Source organism: Bactrocera tryoni, chromosome 3, assembly GCF_016617805.1.
Source record: "Bactrocera tryoni isolate S06 chromosome 3, CSIRO_BtryS06_freeze2, whole genome shotgun sequence".
Taxonomy (NCBI): Eukaryota; Metazoa; Arthropoda; class Insecta; order Diptera; family Tephritidae; genus Bactrocera; species Bactrocera tryoni.
The window spans coordinates 21332521-21354379 of record NC_052501.1 but is presented as its reverse complement, the minus strand read 5'-3'; the positions used below and the strand labels follow the sequence as shown (position 1 = coordinate 21354379).

Here is a 21859-nt window from a genome sequence, read left to right as displayed (position 1 = left end):
ACTTACACAAATCTTTGAGATACAATCCTCATAAACTTAGGCGAAGGATTTTTTCGATTACAACTTTTTGAAGAAAATGGCGCGAAATTTTCACTGAAATTTTTAAGTTTTTTATTAAAATGAAGTGCCGAAATTCCAATTTTCATTTTTTTTCCTTCGTCCAAGTTTTTCACTTTAGTTGATACTGTAAGGAGTTATCCTGCCAACGCGGGCGCATTTTTTTCCGACGGGTCACCGGAAATGGCGTCCCAATGGCCGAGTTTAACACATTTTTTCCAAAAATTTCAAAATTTCTTTGTTAAAAGTGTATGTTTGTAATAATAAAAAATTTTAATAAAATATTTAATTTTTTATTTCAGAAAAATTTGTTGAAAAAAATATGTTTTTTACCCGAGGAAACCCATGTAACCCCTTAAATGAAAAAAATGAAAATTGTCCGTATTTAGCTCGAAATAATCAATGAATCTCCAACCTTAATATGTCTACGCAATACTTTTTCCCACCCGAAAGGTGACTCAAACCAAATGGGGAATACTGTTATAATTAACATAATAGTTTTTGAAAAAATTACGTTGTTACAAGCTTTCAGCACTGTTTAATGAACTTGAATTTTATCTACCTGATTGCTCGATATTAATTATTAATACATATAAGTATTTAATTAAATACATGCAACATATTTTTGGTGGAACTATGTACTTTAATCAGGCATTGCCAATTAAACTTATATTTACATATGCATTACATACTAATTACTTTTGTTTGTATGCAACACGATCAAAGCTCAAATTCAGCATGGCAATAGATTTTGATTCTATTTTTAATACAAGACTTGTGAAGATCGGTAGAAAAAACGGTGTAAAAACCAGTAAGCTGTAATACCGTTTCTTATAGCTATGGTTACCATATTCCCTGATTTGTCAGGGAATTCCCTGATTTTGACCTTCGGCATTGATTCCCTGATTTTCGTGAAAATTCCCTAATTTTTGCCACTGTAACCAATTAAATACGACAGTTTTAAGAACAAAAGAATTGGAGGAACAAGTATCAGTTTTTGCAGCCGATATTGCCACTGTCAATTTCGGTGGATTGAATCGAGAAAACATCCCAAAATGTTTTTTCTTTGTTAAAGAGAGATTTCAATCCTTTTCTAGTTGGAATCGGTTGCCCAGCTCACATTTTGCACAATTCTGCTCATTATGGCTTGCATCGTTTCAAACTCGATGCAGCTTTTGACATTGAAATCATAGCCTTCAAATTGTTCAAACATTTTTTTAAATTTTCACTTTGAACACAGAAGAAGTAAAAACATTTTACGAATTTTTTCAAATTAAGTACGAGCCTATGTTGTCCCATTCCAAAACTGGGTGACTTAGTTTATTTTCAGTAGTTGAAAGAATCTTGAAAAAGTTTTTTCTGTTGAAGTCGTATTTTTTATCGATTGAGAAATTTTTGGATTTTTTTTCCAATGACTTTGTTGAATCTTTTTTGTTTTTTTTTTTTACATGCTCACTTGTCCATTTTTGAACAAAATTTCATTCCTTTCACTTTAACCACCAAACTCGATGCTTTGAATGCTAAGGGAAAACGTGAAAAATGTGCGGACTTATGCACACATATGCAACGGGACTGATTTTGACTGTCGATCGAAAATTTAGTAAGAGATCATAGTCTTGCCTTGAACAAAAATTACAAATTTTGTGAAGATACGTTGTCAAATATGTAAAAACACTTTCATACTTGATTTTGATCGGTCATGTTTGTATGGCAACTGCATGTTATAGAGCTCCGAGCTGAGCAATTTGTTCGGAGATTATAGCATCGCCATAAAAATTGATTATTGCCAAATTTTTTGAGTATATCTTTAAAATTTGTTTATACAGGAACTCAATTATAATTAGTCAGTTTATAAGACACCTATAGTGGTGGGAAAATCCGACTAAAGAGCAGCTTTAAATCAATATCTCAGAAACTGAGTGACCAGTTTGCATATACATACATATGTATGTACTTAACATGCTGACAAAAAGACAGTCCTTTTTTACAAAATTTAACGGAAGCTCCTCTACTTATTTCAATGAAATTTCGAAAGCTTGTTGATACTAACGAAAGCTTTCGCGACTTAGCATTTCACTTGATAATGTAAATGACAAACATTTTTTTTTGTTTTTGTTAATAAATTTCTATAGGGATCCGAAAATTATTATTCGATATCTGCAAACAAACTCGTACGAGTTTAGGAAATATACATATGTACATTTATATACATTTTATACATATTAATAAATCAGAATAAACTTTAATAATTTATTAAGTGACACACCCCCAGTGTGACAAACAACAAAAGATTTTTTAGAAAAAAAAAATACTTTTTTTTTTGAGAATTTATTCTTTAAATATGGATCGAGTAACTTCATTCGGACCTTCTTTACATTATAGAGCATACTTTTGACAAAGAGTTTTAAACATTTTTTTTCCAAAAATTTCTGAATTTCTTTATTAATAGTGTATGTTTGTAACAATAAAATGTTTTAATAAAATATTAAATTTTTTATATGATAAACTAATTTTTGAAAAAAGCTGTTTTTCACCCGAGGAAACCCATCCAACCTTTTAAGTAACGATATAAATGCCTAAAATTAAATTCATAATATTACCAATGATATTTTGTCGGTAGGGATCTCCACTACCGGTTTTTTACTTCATTCGTAAAACTAGTAATTAATTTTAGAGCTTTCTCATAACTAACTAATTAGTGCGTAATAAGCAGTTAAAAACTTGAATGACTGTGAGAGAGCGCAAGAGCGCAAGAAATGTCAACTTTTAGACAAAAAAAAAAGTAGCTGTGAATATTAGTTTACTCTCAACATAACAATGCTTGCTGCGTTAAGAACGCTTTAACGTTATTCAATTAGTACAGAGAGTAGTCAAGCTGTTGAAAAAAATAATTAAAATAAATGAACAATAATAAGAGAAAAACAAAAATTATAGGCTTTTGCCAGCTTTTATTGGAGCTTTTGCTAGCTTTTATGGGAGCTTTTGCTTACCATAAAAGTATTTGAGCATTGTGTTTGACATATGAAAAATTTGCTTGATGTTTAGCTGCCTACCAGTCGAGTCCGCAGTTGCTTTCCGGAGAGCATGCTCGTGTATTTAATAAGTGCGGTAAATGTTTTCGTGTAAAAAAGTGTCGATTTTGAGTAAAAATATAATATTGGTTTTGTTAAATATATATATTTTTTTAACTTTCTGTAATTGTTTTTTATGTGTAAAAAATTACAATAAAATGTAAGTGAAAAAATGTTGGTAAAGAAAATGGAGAAATTTCTACCATATGCTTATCAAAAGTATTAAATTGGCGACAAAAAAATGATAAGGATAATAGATCGATTAACTTCTTGAAATGATTACGTTTGGTTATTGGTATTCAGACATATTTGCTAATCAACAGCAAATAAGGAGTACAAACACACACACACGCAAGTTGTCAACAAATAACAAAAAAGAGTGCCGGAACAGCCGGCTCTACGCGTGGCTACAACAAGTTGAAAAAATATGTGTATTTATATGTATATGTATATATATAACATACATACAAATGTATATGCATTAATAAATGTGTTTGTTCACACATAATGCGAATAGATATTAAAAAGTTGGTGAACGTGCATGGGAACTTGTACACACACCTCCTGGAGTGGTCATTTGTGTACGAATATACATATGTATGTATATACTGTATTTAGAAAAGATATTTAATATAAGTAATGTCCATTGAAAACGAAAACAAAACGCTGGTTAATACAAAAACTGACAGAGAGGAAAACCATATTTCTACTGCAGACCATTTTGGTGGGTTCATTATACCATATACATATACATATGTATATACACATATGTATATATTTACATATGCGTATATATCAACACATAAGGCAGTCATAAGTGGTGAACAAAATGGCTGCGACAGACTGCAGCAGCACGACAGTGAACTGAAAACGTCGTTGTTCATCTTACTACATGTACATTTTGAGAAGCAACAACAACACAATGGCCGGCATGTACACAAAACAACGCAGTTGTCCATTTTGTATGTACACAATTTCGTTGTGGCCATACTAATACCTTTCACTTCAATGAAATTTTAATATTTTGTTCAAAGTGAAATTTTTATGCAAAAAATAAGTAAATAGGTAAATATTTTTGCTTTAAATTATCACTTGTTATTACAAATGATATAATAGAGCTATAATATAGCTATTTTATGCTTTTATTTGTAAAATAACTTCAAGTTTGTTAGAGCTGTGAATAATTTTACATTTTATATATTAGTGGCATCACCACTCTACCTCCTCTTTCTATCTTCCATTCTACTGTCAACTCTACTGTCGTCCTGCTGTCGTTGGCAAAAATAGGAGGATATTGAAGTTAGCGAGAACGACAACTGTCGGCCTGCAGTCGTGTAGTCGTGCAGCTGTCAAAATAACACTGCCCATAAGAACATGTGTATTTTAATATTGGACAGATGTAGTTTGCAGTCTGTCGCTCTCTATGTGTTCAGCGCTATACAATGTATTGTACATAGAATAAATTGAGATGACACGAAGAGAGCGTAACTTCAGAAAACAAGTTTTAAATACTTATGTGTACCCTAGCACAATTTGTCTCGTATAGATTATTGTAGTTTTACCCATAAAGTTTTTGTTTTCAACATTGTTATATACAATTATGTATGTACTATATGCACAGAATACTTATTAAAATGATCGATTTCGATGCGAATTGATAAAGTTAGATATCCGACCAGTTTATCAACCAATCTATATTTCAGCATGTAAGCACACCCAACCAGAGATATCAGGTAAATTATCCAACAAGTTGCACAACAGTCTGTAATATATTTCCTTCAGACACTCCTTGAAATCGAATATGCAATATCGGGTTTATGTGTCTCAAAAACCACATAAGAATATACGAAGTCTGTCCTGACAAAATACATAGTTACATATATAGCTATTTAGCAGCATCTAAAAAAGCTCCCATAAGTTAGGTCAGGTAAATAGGCTGATTTCTGAAGAGACCAAGAATAATCCCACTTGGACAGCTTCGGACGCCTGTCCGTTGTAATGCCGAAAACTCCTAATTATGGATCAATCAGTGTGGAAAAAGATATGTTTCAACTTTGGTCTGACGAAAGCTGGACACTGAGGAGAAAATATCGAGAAGTTTCCACCTCATCTTCCCCAAAAAGCGTGAATGCCATTGAAACAACTCTCCGTTACCCTAATCATTGCGGGAATGAGAGCCTAGCTAAAAGTTCAATGTACCATTAACGTTCCACACTGAAACGGAAGGCTTTCGAAACCCCACAAGTGCAGCTTACTGACTAACCCTTGCTGAGCTCGCTCGAGGTCCATAGATCCAGCGCCCGAGAGCACGAAAACACAGAAAGCCCTGATGGAATTTGGATAAGGCTGCGTTTTCTTGCATGATCTCCGGCTTTATAATTTCCGACGATGTCGTTGTGCCAGACAAATTTAGTGTGGAAGTTGATTAATGCTAATGCTAAAAAGGTCATGCACTCCTTGACTAGTTTTGAACGCACTGTCAGCGGGCTCCAGTCCTATGTAGCAGCCCTGCTATTGGAATGGATACAATACTGAGAAAAATCTCTCAACACCTCTTCTGGATCGACTCCGCTCCAAGAAGCTCCGTCTGCAGTCTATTCCGTTCATCCCCACGATAGACGTGTCTAAGTGAATGGAACGGGCCCGGTTTTTTATTCAGCCAAGGAATGTCAATTGGGCACATTTTTAAAAAATACCATCAGGAATATTTTCGGCCGATGCAAGTAGAACTCATGCAACGTGCATTTTCCAGAAAGATTTTCAACTTTATGCTGGAGTTTTATAGGTCACTTACTATTGTTATTTTTTTTCTACTAAAATTGATGGCTCCTGGATGGTTAGTCAATATACATGAATTTAGACAGTAGGCATACATACATATATAAGTTAGATATATTAGCGGAATTATTTGTTTCAGTATACGATATATGTACATATGTACGCTGACAACCTGAGAAATCGCAAGAAGTTGAAATAAAAACATTTGACACTCCCTTGAACCATTCAAACCAGTTCGGTTCCGCTCGAACTATGGCATACCTTACACTATATTGTTTATTTTAGATATCGTCGTTTGTAATCCACTGTCCACATATATTTGTATACAACGTTCGCCTGCTCTTCTATCAGATGACAATTATCGCTCTGAGTGACATAGTATTACATAGTCACACAAAACACACTCAACAAACGTCAAGTCATTAGGAAATAGTAAACATATTATTTCACAGCAATAAAAACTCAACAACATGCGACTGCCAGCGCTTAGTTTGCTCTCGGCTTTCCGCCAAGCACTAGTTCAACAAGTACAAAATACGAGTGTAACACCTGTCCTACTAAAACAATATCGTCTGAAGCATAGTGACAGTGGCAGTAAAATGGTTTCGCCGGCACCATTTACAAAAGATTTCTTTTTCCGTCAGGTGAGTGTGAAATAACAAAAAATAATAATTCCTCAATGAAAATTAAACGTTTAAAATAATTTGTAATAGCTCTTCGATGAAGCTACCTGGACGTACACATACCTGCTGGCCGATTTGAATACGAGAGAGGCGGTGATTATTGATCCAGTACTGGAGAAGGCGAAAAGGGATGCAAGCCTAGTTAAGGATCTGGGTTTTACACTTAAATATGCCTGTGAGTATGAATACAAGATTTCTATTGTTCTATTGTTTTTTTTTTGTTGCTCGGTGATGTAGTTGTTGTTATCTTTAATGAGTTTTTAACATGCAGACAACGTAATTTTAGAAATCTGTGATGAAATCTTTCGCTCCAAATAGGTTTTATAATTTAGTGACGAAAATGTGCTTACTGCACGCTGTGTATAGTAGATGTATGTGCATATGTGTGTAGTATGTTTGTAGAATAGAAGATGTGTGTAGACTCATCGTAGACAAATATTTCATTTTATGAAAACAAAATTCCTCATATTACACTTATCAACAATTAGTAATAATTGAAAACGTCAATAGAGCGCTTAATTATAGGTGATGTTAATGGACTTTGGGCAAAGCAATTGTTGTTGTGGAAAAACAAATTATACAATTTATTAATTATAGTGACATTTTTCTTTAGCATTGCATTGCATAGTTTTTATTAGTTTTAATTGCAAGCATTGTTTACCTATTACTACTTGCATTTCCTGTTATATTCTCAGAAAAAATATTGAATGCTTGGAAGAGTCTACGTGATATCGAATTTTAAGGTAAATATTCGCACAATTTTAGGAGGCTAAAAAGCTCCTTTGTAATAGAATCAATACATATGAGAGTTTCAATATATCGGTAGATTTTATTCAACTACTTAACTTTGGAAACAATGAGCTCAGAGATTCAGTAACTATAAGGTGATCCATTTCGAAGTTCCCTTTTTTAAAGAAGAATCAAAGAAACTTCAAATTCAATGGAGAATGTTTATTATCACTCGAAAGAACAATTTATGGCATTTATATTTTGAAGATAATCTCTTTTCAATGTTGGCCTCAGCTACGTCTCAGATGGTACACCCGTAGAGTCTACTTTTCAATGACTCATTCAAGCATTTCGACTGGTAACTGTCGAATGGGACACATGATGTTTTGCTCCAAGACCGGAATCCAAGCGGAATTTTCTGCTTAGACTTTAGACTTTATATATCCCCACACGAAAAAGTCTAACGTTGTGATATTACATGATCTCGGTGGTCAAACGACCGGCACAAAACGTGAAATTATCTGCTCACCGAAGTGTTCTTACGATGTGTGAGAAGTGGCGTCGTCTTGTTAAAACCAAATGTAACCGAGATCACGAACTTCAGTTTCAGGCATCAAATAGTGGGTTATCATGGCGCATTGACGGTCGCCATTGACGGTTACGTTCTCACCGGCAACATTTTTGAAGAAATATAAACCGATGATTCCATCGGAACACAAATGTACCCAAACCGTTGTCTCTTCTAGATGAAATGGCAGCTCTTGAATCTGTTCAGGTTGATACTCGTCCCAAATACATCAATTTTGCTTGCTTTCATATCCATTGAGACAGAAATGGGCCTTATCGTTGAACAAAACTTGGCTCGAAAACGTCGAATCTTCATGGAACTTTTCAAGAGCTCATAGAGCGAAACGGTGTCGCTTAGGAAGGTCGAGCGGATTCAGTTCTTACACAAGCTGCATTTTGCACGCTTTCAATTTAAGATCTCGACTTAAAATGCGCCAAATCGTTCCATACGTTAGTCCGAGTTGCTGCAAACGGCGCAGAATCGACTCTCTACGGTCTTCGTGACCAATCTTAGCTACTGCTGCTATATTTTCTTCACTGAGTGCTGAACGTGATCTATTCGGTCGAATATTATCCAGTAGTGAATGGTGGGTCTCAAGAGGGGTGTTGCTGTAGCGAATAGTACGATCAGTACGCCGATTATGTTGACCATAAGTCGAGCGAATCGCGCGAAACACATTCTTTACAAATCGTGAATTTCCACAATAAAGTTGAACGTTTTGTAAACGTTGTTCAAGCGTAAGTCGTTCCATGATGAAATGCCAAACAATACTGAACAAAAATAACATGACAGCTTGACAGGACTCACACGTGATCTGTCAAAAAAAAGGCTGTTGAAAAAAGTGCCTCTATTTGGATCATCTTTTACTAGACCACTGTGCTCCAAAACTTTAAAGGTTCAATAACTATTTTTCTGATTTTTCGTAATTACATATCATTGTTATGTTCTCATTAGCGCCTAGTGCCCCCAGTCTAATCATTAGGAAAGCGGAGAATCAGACACTTGCTCAGTCACTCATACTCAAGAATTTACATCACAAATTTTATATTTAAATTACAGTCTTGAAACATACAAAACAGAAAGTATAGTTCACGTCAGAGATCGACACTTCGGAAATCGTCGATGAATAACTGAAATGATATTGGGAAACCGAATCAAGAAGAAAAAACATATATAAGGCGAATAAGCAGAATTGCATATTTCGAGTAATTCTAGGTATATATTGAGTAAGTGAGTCTAAGCTCTCAGCGTTTTCTAGAAGGCTAAATATTTTCTGTTCTAGTATCAGTACTATACTTATAGATTTTTAATAATGCACACTACTTTTTTTTCGAAATATCGAGATTCTTTTAAGATTTTTGTTACATCTACTCAGTTTTAATTAGATAGATGTATTAAAAGTCTTCAAAATCGCTTTTAGAAAACATAATTTTATAAAGTAAGTAATCAGTTTTGAGCATTTTAGTTGAACTTATCTCCGCCACAGTTTTTGGAATAACAATATTGAGTTCACTCAAATCAAAACTACCTTAATTTGTAAGAATTTTAGTTTCATTATATATCGCTCATTTGCTGCAAGACCGGCATAAGTCAAAAAAATCAATTTGCCTGAAAACGCGTTTAAAGTTTTCAACTGACTCCAACCTTACACGGAAAACAGGAATCATATTCTATTCTCAAGCGGAGCATATAAGAGGTATTCATATGAATTGTTCACTCAACATGAAGTATGATATAACGAACAATTCTGCATCATTAACTCAAAAATCACGTTTTTTGATTTATGCCGGTCTTACATATTTAATTCATAAAGCAATCAGTGTCACGAAAGCACGAGAGATTTTAGCTTGCAAATTATTTAACGGGTAGTTTCGGGGTGATTTAGGTACGGCATTGGATTGTAAAAAGCGTAGTGGGTTTAGAAAAACGACAAAAGTTATAAACGTACTTATGTAACTCACAATTATGTGCATACATACCGTCTTAATAACACATAAGGTAGCTTTAAATATAATATAGGTAAAAATACTAGAATATAACTTAGACTTCACCAATAGCAACCAATTTGTCAAAACAAAACAGCAAACAAATTAGTTATCAATTACTCAAAATCCCACTACATAACATATTTACACAACTAACATTTCCATATGCATATAGTGAACACACACATGCACGCGGATCACATCACCGGCAGCGGTTGGCTCAAGCAATTGTTGCCCGGCAGCAAATCGGTTATTGCCAATGCGAGCGGTGCCAAGGCAGATATACACATCAACGAAGGTGATCCCGTTACATTTGGACGTCACCGTATCGACACATTGGCCACACCGGGACACACCAATGGCTGTATGTCGTATGTGTTATATGAACAGGGTTGCATTTTCACCGGCGATACAGTGCTGATACGCGGCTGTGGACGTACCGACTTCCAGGAAGGTGATCCTGCTCACTTGTACGAAAATGTGCATAGCAAAATATTTACATTGCCAGAGAATTTCCGCATTTATCCGGCGCATGATTATAAGTGAGTAGACTATATGCAAATTACTTAAGAAAATATCGTGAAAAATATAAAATCTTTTTAATTTTTTAGAGGCTCAATGGAGAGCAGCGTTTGGGAGGAGAAAACCTACAATCCACGCTTTACCAAAACAAAAGAGGAGTTTATTAACATTATGAATAACCTGAATTTGTCTTACCCCAAGAAAATCGGTACTTTGCACTTATTTATTAATTTTTGTAAGGAAAACTAATGCTTTTTCGTTTCTCAGATGTTTCCCTACCAGCAAATCGTGAATGTGGCGTCTATGATATTCCAAAGGAATAATTTGTCTTGTTTCTTCTAAAAAGCAAACTGTGTTTTATACATACGCTGCTGAAGTATGGCCTTGCTTTCTTATAAAGCGGAGAACCACGGAGTCATGCTAGACTCAAGTAATCTGAAGAGCCTTGCTGTTAGGTAGGCAGCAAGCTTTGTAAACGTTTCTTCAAAAATAAAAAATAATTTTATGTAAACAATATATTGTATTAATATGCTTAAATATATTTTAAATAAAATTCTAAAACTATTGGCACAAATATCATAAAGTTTTGGAATCTAGGAAAAGCGTAAGGGATGATTTTCTAAAGGTTTGTGTTTCAGTTAAAATCTTTAATATTTTTTTGGGGGCAACGTTTGAAGTTTTGGAAATTACATGTAAGATTTAATACTAAACATGATTTAATTAACGTTAAATTGGCTGGTTATTGAGTTTAAGAGGCTACATGGGTTTCCTCGTGTAAAAAACAACAAACATTTTTTTCCCATATAAAAAATTAAATATTTTATTTGAATTTTTTATTGTTACAAACATACACTATTAACAAAGAAATTCTGAAATTTTTGGGAAAAATATTTGAACTCGGCCATGGCAACGCCATTTCCGTTGACCCCTCGAAAAAAGAGGCGCCCGCGTTGGCAGGATAATTCCTTACGGGATCACGTAAAGTACAAAAAATATTTTAATTAAAACCTTGAATTAGAACTTGGACGAAGAAAAAAAACTGAATATTGAATTTTTGGCTGACATTTTTACAAAAAAATCAAAATTTCAGTGAAAATTTCGACATTTTTTCAAATATTTCTCTCGAAAAACAACAAAAATCCTTCGTCCAAGTATTTAAGAATTATATTTCAAAGACCTGTGTCAATGAAGATTCATGAAGATCTGTTGAGAAGTTCTCGAAAAATCTTGCCAGCCGACTTCAAAAACACAATTTCGAGGAAAATGCGTTTGAAGACGGCGCACTTAGCCTATCTAGCCTCGAGCGCACAAGTTCTCAGTGTTGTATCTCCGAAACTATTACTCGGATCAACTAGAAAATTTAGGGCAATATTCTAGAGGTGTTGTAGAATTAAATTATCGACCTCTTAAGGACGGTGTGGCTCAAAGTTTAAGGTTATGAACGATTATTCAATTCGTCGTCAGATACGAAAAGCGGGTTGAACGGTAAAGAACTGCGACAAAGAGTATGATAGCCTTAACAGTTGAAATACTTATGCACTAATTTATTTTAAAACCAAATATTTGAGTCAACGGTTATACGGCTGTCAGGAAATAAAGTGGGATTCATCAGAAACTTGCTCTAAGATGGATCCCAAGCTATGGATTTCTGGTTCTATAATTAAGTACATTCATCAAATAACTTACTCTACTTATTTATTTTCTTTGGACAAGTCGTTCGATTAAAGCTGGAATCTTTGAAGCAAATTCACTATATTTTCTCACATTCTAGTTTAGAAAAATACACCAAAACGCCGAACACAACATTCGATTCAAAAACAATCGAGTTTTTAAATAATAAAACAAAATTATAAACTCGATTTTAATTTTCAACACTTTTTTGACTTTCAGACAATACTAAATCACCGTTCCAACAAATACAGCACACACAACGATAATAAAAATGTCGACACGAAAATGTCCGATGCCGAGGCAAACCTCATTAATAGCGCACAAACGCAAACCGCCACAACGGGACGACGACGCAAAGTATCCTCGCTGGGCGGTACACTTTCCGCGCGTTCGTGTCGCAGTGAAACGAAAGAACTACGCTCGGCACTGCAAGATCGAGAGGCAGTCATACAAAATCTGCGTATACAATTGTGTTTGGGCAAATTGCCACGCCCTACCGGACCGCCACTCGATGACAGCGAAAAGCCGGCGGCCGAACAAAAACTACAAAGGTTAAAAGCCGAAGCAGAAAATAAGAAAATCAAAATCAAAAACTTGAAAAGTGCGCTGGAGAAACTCGATATTACGGAGTAAGTTGAAGGCGTTGATAAACTGATATATAATGCAATAAATTTTATTATTTTTTATTAAGTTAATATTTTTTTAATGACTTTACAGTAATATCGATATACGTATACGGCAGGCGGAATTAGAATACGCGCTGGGACGTGAGGAACTGCAGATGCTGTCGATTGTGGAGGAGGCGCGTGCCTTGCAAGCGCGTTTGGAGAAATCAAAGCCGGAATTACAAACCATTTACAAGTGAGTCACCGCTTTACTTAACCTCCAATAACAATAATTCACTAATATTTCAAAATAACTGTAGCATTCTCAATTCCGGCGCCACGCTAAGCTTGCACGCCGTGCATGCGACCACCGGCCGCTGGGCCGCGCACACCAAACCCGATCAGCCCGGTTTCTATGTGGAATGGGCGCTCGAAGGTGATGGCCTCTACAAAGGTGATCGCATACTCGAAGTCAATGGCAAAATGATCGCCTGTCGCACCAAAGAGGAACTGCAGAAAGTCATCGGCAATTCGGGAAAATGTCAAATAGTGGTGCTGCGCAAGAAATGTGCGCCAATACCACAAAAACAGCTGGATCAGGAGAAAGAGAACAATATGCGCCTACAGCATCGCATATCCTATCTCGAGGAGCAAGTGCGAGAATTGCAATCGGCGAAGGAGCAGCCTCAACAACAACAAACCCAAGCTATAACGCAGACGGCACAAAACCAAACGACGGCGGCGCATATAAATAACGGTACGAATAGTCATGTGACCAGCATCAGCATATCATCGCCGCCTTCGACGCCGCCCGACAACAAACCGCTCATCTTTCAACGTGGCAATTACATTACTACGCTAGTTGGTGGCAAGCCAATTGAATTGATCGGTGAGAATAATACCCAAAATGCGTTGAGCAAAAGCAACTCTGTGGCGCATATCACTAAAACACTGATCAAGGAGAATACACAACTGGATCTGCAACAAGAGCGTACACCGCGTGCCTGCGCGCCGCCTGCCTACACCTGCATGCCACCGAAATCCTTGTCCGCCTCCAAGATCTCGATCAACAGCGACTCTGCGTACATGCAACACACCCATTATCGGCGCAGTGAGAAGGAGCGGCATGCGCGCGAACGTGAGCGTGAGCGTTACGAGCGTTCAACGAGCAAAGCGAGCGCGCTGCAGCATCGCGCGAATATGCATGCGCGCAGCGTCGAACATTTGAATCACTATAATGGGTATGTGCTGACTTTCATCCACTTAGATTTGGCTTTTCTACAATTCTAAATTTTTTCTAATAACAAAATCTCTTTCTCTCTCTCAATTTTCGCGCACAGCATGGAACGTCGTCGCGATTGTTCTGTCACAGCCAATACGCACTCACGTGTACCAGCCGATATGCGCAGCGTCAAGTCGCTGGATTTCGACAGTGATAACGAGTCCAAACCGATCAGCGATACTATATCAGAAGTGCGCGCTGTTCGACCCACACCGCCGAAGAAACCGCTGCGTTTATCGCTGCAACGCGCGCAAAGCCTGCAAACTGTCGAATTGACACCCAACTGCGATGCGGAACGAAAGCGTCCCATGAAACGAGCACATATCAACGACAAGTCACCAGCCGATCGTGAGACTGCGATGCTCTTTGAGAATTGTAATCCCCTGCAAACGGCGTCGTTGGGTAGACCGCGTGCGAACATATGAAAATTGCTGAATGTTCTCTTTAAGCGCAACGAAGAGACACATTACTAGTGAGCGGGTGGGAAGGGAGGCTTAACCATTTAATTTATAAGCCAAGTAGCTATCGAAAAATAATCACGAAATTATTTTAGGCGGATGTGTGCAAAATTTATATTATTTTTTAAAAGAAAAAATTGTTTACTTAATATTTACAAAAAATATTACAATGTTTACAATTAAGTACTTAGGGAAGCTAGGGTGTGCTAAATTATATTCATAAATGCTTTACTTAATCGTATATACACATACATATATAAATTTGCAAATATTTATTAACTAATTATTATTAAATTGTACAAATAATGTTTTTAGCACAATTTTGTAATAAAATTATTTTAAATGTAAATACACAATGAAATCACAAACAAAAATTTAAATTTTATTATTAGGGTATAAGTGCAGTGTATATTATGTCTGCCACGAAGTTCTTAACATCCTAACGGAAACTTCGGAAATTGAACAGCATGGCGAGCTGAATCGTCCACATCCGTCTATCTGTTCGTCTAATCCCTCAGATTTTGAGATTTGACCAGAATTTGTGCAAATTTCTTTTTGCGCTACTCATTTGTCAGAACGGCCGATATCAGAGCTCTATAGCATATAACTGCCATAAAACTTGAACGCTTATATTTAAGGGCTTGTATGGAGAGCTTTGTCATTTAACAAGAATATTGGCATGAATCATGTCTAAGGCAATAATGCAAGCTTCGGAGAAATTGTTCAGTTCGGACCACTATCGCATATTACTGCCATATAAACTGTATGCTCAAAAACAATATGAAGTTTTTTTTTTAATTGTGCTATAAAAAATGCACCTGTGAAGGGTATTATAGCTTCAGTGCAGCCGAAATTAACGTTTTTATACTCTTGCAACATGTTGCTACAGGGTTTGTACTACTGTTTTGCACATCTAACGGCTGTAGGTATGGCCAAAAACTAATCGAAATAGAAAAAATTATATTTAAATTGTGATAAAAAAGCACCCGGAAATTGTAATTAAATTCCCTGGGTAAATGATTTTTCGAAAAACTGTATTTTGCGCAGTTTGTAGGACTGTCCCTGATTACTATGCCAAATATGGGTGCGATCCGTAAACCAGGTTGTTGACAACAGCTGTTAAGTCGGTACACCTCAGTAGTGCGTTGCGATTTTTACAATCGATAAAAATATCGAACAAAGAATTTGCGTCAAGTTTTGTATTTCTAACCAAATTTCGTGTGCGGAATCGCTACGAATGTTAGAAAAGCTTGTGATTAAGTTTTATCAAAAACACAAGCCCACAACGGTACAACGCCTTCAAAGAAGATCGAGAGACCTCTTCAACTGATGAAAATATAAAAAAACGAAGGATATGGTGCTTGAAAATCGCCAGGCATGTGTTAGGGAGATGGCAAGAGAGCTCGACATCTCTCGCGAGTCCACTCGAATGATTTTGGTGGATATTTTGTTTATAAAACGTCCCGAGCTGACTTTTTTTCAAAAAGAGTACCGTAAGCATGTCTTACGTAGAGCATTTTAACTGCTAATGAGACATTGGTTTATGAGTTTGAGACGGCAAAACGAACCGAAACCGAAAATAGCCGCTCAATAAACAAAATGGTGCTCATTGTTTTCTCAATATTCTTGGTTTGGTGCATCATGGAGAGACAAACGGTCAATAAAGAGCCATATTTGACCGTGTTGAGGCGTTTGCGTGAGAAAATCCGCCCAAAACGGCCGGAATTGTGGGGGAAAAATACATGGCTTTTACTCGATGATAATGTACCATCTCATCGAGCAACGATTTGGAACGTATTTAAAGCCAAAAATGCTTCTTGTTCCTTAAACAGAAATTGGCGCTCCGTGGAACCCGTTTTCAGTCGATCGAAAAGATAAAACAAAATTTGCTTAGGGAGAGAGGGCTATCCAAAAAGTGCTTAAAAAGGTTTTCAAGGACTGGAAAAATCGTTGGCATAAGTGTATTACATCTGGTGGGGATTACCTTGAAGGCGACATAATAAATATTGAAAAATAATAAAATATTTTGCGTTTTATTTACAATTTCCGGGTAATTGTACACAATGTAAAAATGATCATGATGACGAGACGAGTTGAAACTTTAGTGAGTGTCTCTCCGTCAGTCCTTCGGTCAGTAAAACAGTAACTTGACTACAAATTCAGATATCGAAAGCATAAACAAATTCGTTTAGGACAAATTCTATAGTCTCTACCGATAGTGTGAAAATGGATGAAATCTGATTGTAACTCCATCCATGTCGGTTTTGTTAACAACTTCTTAAGACGCTATAAATCAATAGCTAAATACTTCAGAAACCTAAATATACTCGAGATGGTAATCAAGATTTTTATAGGATTCGGTATCAAATTTGAACGGAGATGTCGTTATTTTGATATTCTTATGTCACAGTGCGAAAATGGGCGAAATCAAACAAAAACCACGCCTACTTCCCATACTTTTAAATACTATCTGATTCCAGTACAGAAATTTACACGAATAATGCCCTTATTGTATGCCACCTTATCCTTATGACCAAAAAATGCCCAAATCCAACCAAAACTGTTCAAGCCCCCACATACGTAATATGTGAACAGCAGTTCATATGACAGACTTTTTACCCAAAATATCGGTCATCCTGTGAGATAAACATATTATTGAAATTAGAAAGTGTTTATTTGATAAAAATAAATCTTTGTGTCAGAAATGAGTTGAACCAGATCAATACTTTCTATAGCATCCATATAGTTACCTATTTCAAAGATTTTGGAACATCCAGTTGACTATATATGTATATCACATATAGTATACCGGCCAAAGTGTTAGTTATTTTAATAAAATTGAGGGTTATTCAGTTCAGTTTCACAGTGTATCTTTGTGCCTAAAATGGATAAAATCGTACTAGACCGGGAGCTGAGTAGAGTTGAGTGTGCAAAATATGAAAACTTTCCTTAGCACCCATGTAACTGATTTTCAGGATTTTGAAACGTTCGACTAACTTTCCTCCATATATACATATGTATGTATATACATATCTGTATATTTTTATATATGTATGTATTTACAAATTGCTTGAAAATAAGTTTTCTAGTATGGTGCACCTGAGCAACATCAAAAATTATATTATAATTATATAATGGTTTCCGACTTCTTAAAGTTTGATTTGGTCAAATTGTGTGATATTTTAATGTTATTAAGGGTACATGTTTTCTTAAAGGTTATAAAATTATATTAAAGGTTTGGTGTTCAATAAAAATGAATTGGTCTTGGTCCTAAACCTCATATCCCTAATATAATGAATTCCGATCCTTTGGTTACCGTTTTTCAACTCAATTCAATATATTAGATTTATTCTTTTCGGTTAAGTTTATGTCAGTTATACCTCATTTGAGGCTGATTCTAGAATAATTTTCGCCGACGCGATTAAGATATAGCAATAAAACTAAGGGAGTCTAAGACCTTCAAAATAAGTTCGCATGATACTTAAACTTAGCCCTTCCTTCCCACGTTTCTTATTATTAATTTTTTACGTGCAAGTAAGCTTTAAAATACAGTATAAATTACGGATAAATGCTATCTACTATATATGTACATATTTTTTGTAACTTCACTGCAGTTGGGAAAACTTTAAGAAATTTGCTTTGCATTGCACGTTTCGCACATTTTAAACGCGCTCGTTACACTTTATTTACATTTAATCACATACGCACGCTCACAATTTTCTTTCAATTTCGCAAATTTACATCAAGACAGGGTGCGTCATATTCTATGCCGGCATAAAAGTATTGAATACCTTTGGATTCTTGACTACGAATTGCGTCATTCGTTACAGTGAAGCTAAGGTAAGAAGAGGTGTGACTCAGAACCCATAAGTCGGCATTATGTAACCGACACCGCTCACCTATTTGAGCTGTGTCCTTCCACTTTATGAAAGATCGTAAGGATCTTAGTTTGAGGGCTTACAAAATACAACTCGTTCCAGTGTTAAAGTCAAACGACCATCAAGCGCGTCACACGTTCGTTGAGTGAGCCCAAGACGAGATGGACTGATTTTCGTAAGAGAATTTTCTTCAGCGATGAAGCTCACTTTTCTCATCCTCGAAAAGTCTCTATTTGGTGTGTTTTTGGTATGAGCAACGAGAATCATTGCTACATAATGTTGCAGTCAAGAGGAACGCTATAGAGCCATGATTAATGACTTTTTCGTGCCTGAGTTTAAGGATGTTGATGTGGGCGACCTTTGGTTCCAGATTACCATGATCAATGAAGACAGATAATTTACTGTTGTTTTAATACAGAATTCGCTCGAAAAATTTACAATTTAAAGAAAATATCACAAAAAGTATATAAAATAAAATTGTTCTTTCTAAAATTATTCAATGTCTACATACCAACATAAAAGTTGATTCACCCTGTGTACTTATGTATGTAAGCTGGTATGTACTACACATAGCCAGTAAACACAGGTAAGTAAATATTTGGTTAAACATGCTCATATGCATCCATACTCGCAATGATTAGTTAGTCTTAGCTTGCTTACTTAAGCGTACTTAGTAGGGGTTACATAATTCTAAACAGACTTATATGCAAATATTTGCTTTATTGAATATTTACGCATACTGGGCCGGAAATAAACAAAAATAATAAATTTATATAATAATAATATTTAATAAATAAATAAATGCAAGGAAGTTGCAGATGTAAATTCCGAAGAACCTGCTTTAAAACATTAAAGTAATATGGATAGTTTCTATTTTGCCGAATTATGATTTTGAAGGATATACAATAAGTTGATATTACATAAAAAGCAATTAATAATTCCAATAAAACAAAAAAATGTTTCATATTCATGATCTACTATAATGCAATGATTATTTCTCGAAACTAGATCGTAAAACAACTATAAAATTATGGATTACAAGGTACTACTATGAGCAAAAAATAGTAAGACTTTGTGCATAATTTTAAAATTCTTAATTTATTCTTCAAAATATATGTCGTCCCCCTCAGAGTAGCCCCCTTTGCCCACAATACACTTGCCAACGTTTTTTCCAATCTTCGAAACAGTTGTTAAGTCAATTTCCGGAATAGTCTTCAATGCGTCAATTGACCCATACCGATTTCCCCGGAGCGGTCGTTTAAGATTTTGGCCTGCTTTGGCGTGGTTTTTTCGGCTTCGGCTCAGCTTTGCAACAATATTCGGCTGTTCGATCGTTCATTTTAGGGTCGTTAGCATAGATCCAAGACTCTTCGCCAGTAATAATACGTTTCATGCCATCCTGGTAGTCGGAAAGCATTGTTAACGTGACGCTGTTTTTACAAAAACTTGAGTGATTTTTAAACCAGTCGTGCTTGTACTTTTCTTAGGCCCAAATGATTTTTCAAAATGGTTTTCACTGATGCTTATGATATTCCAGTAAAATCTCTGACCATTAATCGTCGATTTTCAACCACAAGTCTCTTTATTTTTCATTGACATGTTGTTGATCTTGATAGTCCTGCACGTGGTTCGTTGTCAACGCACTCTCGACCCTCTTTGAATAATTTGTATCAATTTAAAATGCTGTCTTGCGACAAACAATTATCACTGAAGGCTTCTTTCAACATTCTGAACGTTTCGGCACCTGAAATTTGATTTCACACACAAAATTTAACTGAACTTCTTTGTTGAATAATTTCACCCATCGTTAAAATTGCCGACTGCACTTTATGTACTTCAGAAAGACAAGCTTATAAGAAACACTAATGATAATTTTGACACACAGATGTCACTGACAGTTATACCAACCTATAAAAAAAATATTTAGACGAATAGGTTTTCGCGCGAAATTTAAATTAAAAAGTCTTACTATTTTTTGCCCAAAGTAGTATAGGGACTTATTAATGGAAACTGGTTTGGTGTAAGTGAAGGGTCCCATGAGTTTTTGGCCTGCTTAACATTATTTACGATACAGTGAACACCTTTAGAAACTGCTTTTATATTCCTGCATCATGTTGCATGGAAGGTATAACAGTTTCGTAATTCTAACGATTGATTGTGGCATCTTAAAATAATACAGAACGATAACCTTAGATAGAAGGTACTGCAAATGGACGGAATCGGAAGTATGTATTGAGTTACTGAAACATCTCGTAGCGCCTTTTAAAGTTTTTCCTCTACCATAATTATTTAACACTTTGAGCCCCGCGTGCCCACCCGTGGTCATTTTTTTCTGTACCGGTGGACCGCATGCTGAGGAAGGGTTGTGCTTTAGTTGACAAGCTGGTTTGTTTGTTTTTGTTTTATTGATTGTTTACTTAGTTTTATTGATTTTTTTCGATTGAGGTGACTTTGTGATATTTATTTTTGATAAACCAAATGCATTTTGGTTGTTTTTTTTTTTCGTTTTTTTTTGTGACCACCGGTAGTCACATTGTCCCATAATGAAAATCCAGCAATGTCCACGGGTGGTCACATTGTCCCAAATCGTCAAAACATAAATGTCCACCGGTGGTACACGCGAGGCTCAAAGTGTTAAAATTATGGTGTAGAAACCACAGGTACTTAATGGCTTATCAACTTCAAATTTTATATTGTGTGTTATAAATATTGTTATCTAAACGTCGGTCGATTATCAAGCGAGTAAAACATCTTTCGAAACATAAATAAAAATATAAGTTTCAGATGATAAACTAACGAAACAAATATTTGTTCTTCTACAACTTTTACTTTTTATACACTCATAACATATTTCACATAAGTCTAATGTTTGTGTTTCCATAACGGTAGCATTTAAAATAATCCAGATATGTATATGATGTTATTTGTGAATATGTTTCAGTTTGAATTGATTTCCGTGTGTCTCTCTGTGTATACGCTCCTGTCCAATATTCCTTCGACACAATCGTCTAGCAGAGTTGGGAATTCGAGCAACCATAGGTCGGTCTTGTACCTCGTTTACTCTAGTGGAAAATGGGTATCCACAGTGACGTCGTACAATGCGCATCGAATACGCTATTGCTGATGTGGAGCAGAGTTTCGAAGAGGACCTGGATGAGCCACAACAGTTTGAGCTTGGCCCATCCACCTTATGGAATATTTTGCAGCAGACTCTTAGTCTGCGGGCTTACAATATTACCAAGCGCCTCGTATCTTCGGTGAACGGCCCCAAAACAAGAGCAGACGGATTCCGATTTTCACAAGAATATTTTGTTCTGCGTTGAAGCTCTCTATTAATTTAATAGTCACATTTGGAGTGACGATAATCCACAAGCCATTGTTGAGCCGATCTTACATCCTCAAAAAACAGAAGGAATCATTGGTTCATGGTCAAAAAGAAAACAAACACCCTTTATAAGGATCTTAATGAAACTGAAAAGTTATAAGGAAATTTGTCAGGGACCCAGTTTGCAACCCATTTCTTCGAAACGAAACTGTTTACAGAAATTATAAATTTATTATGACATTTCACT

The 21859-nt window shown here is 35.7% G+C and overlaps 2 protein-coding genes across 5 annotated transcripts in view; both read left to right on the top strand.

Annotated features, from left to right (window-relative positions):
* LOC120772934 overlaps positions 1-14685 on the top strand; it is a 46648-nt gene extending 31963 nt beyond the window's left edge. Inside the window, exons 1-5 of one of the 4 annotated variants that reach the window (XM_040101836.1) lie at positions 3102-3165; positions 12284-12693; positions 12782-12925; positions 12990-13910; positions 14010-14685. In XM_040101836.1, coding sequence (XP_039957770.1) covers positions 3142-3165; positions 12284-12693; positions 12782-12925; positions 12990-13910; positions 14010-14376 — 1866 coding nt within the window. In that variant the 5' untranslated portion in view covers positions 3102-3141 and the 3' untranslated portion in view covers positions 14377-14685. Of the gene's footprint in view, positions 1-3101; positions 3166-3269; positions 3289-6675; positions 6765-12283; positions 12694-12781; positions 12926-12989; positions 13911-14009 lie in introns of those variants that run through there. The other 3 variants (XM_040101838.1, XM_040101837.1, XM_040101833.1) reach the window with 3 other exon arrangements.
* LOC120772938 (persulfide dioxygenase ETHE1, mitochondrial) lies at positions 6192-10734 on the top strand. The gene is made up of 5 exons (XM_040101842.1): positions 6192-6550; positions 6620-6764; positions 10047-10413; positions 10483-10601; positions 10661-10734. The coding sequence occupies exons 1-5, from the start codon at positions 6377-6379 to the stop codon at positions 10714-10716; spliced, it is 861 nt and encodes a 286-aa protein (XP_039957776.1). The 5' UTR covers positions 6192-6376; the 3' UTR covers positions 10717-10734.
* Positions 14686-21859: the final 7174 nt, after the last annotated feature.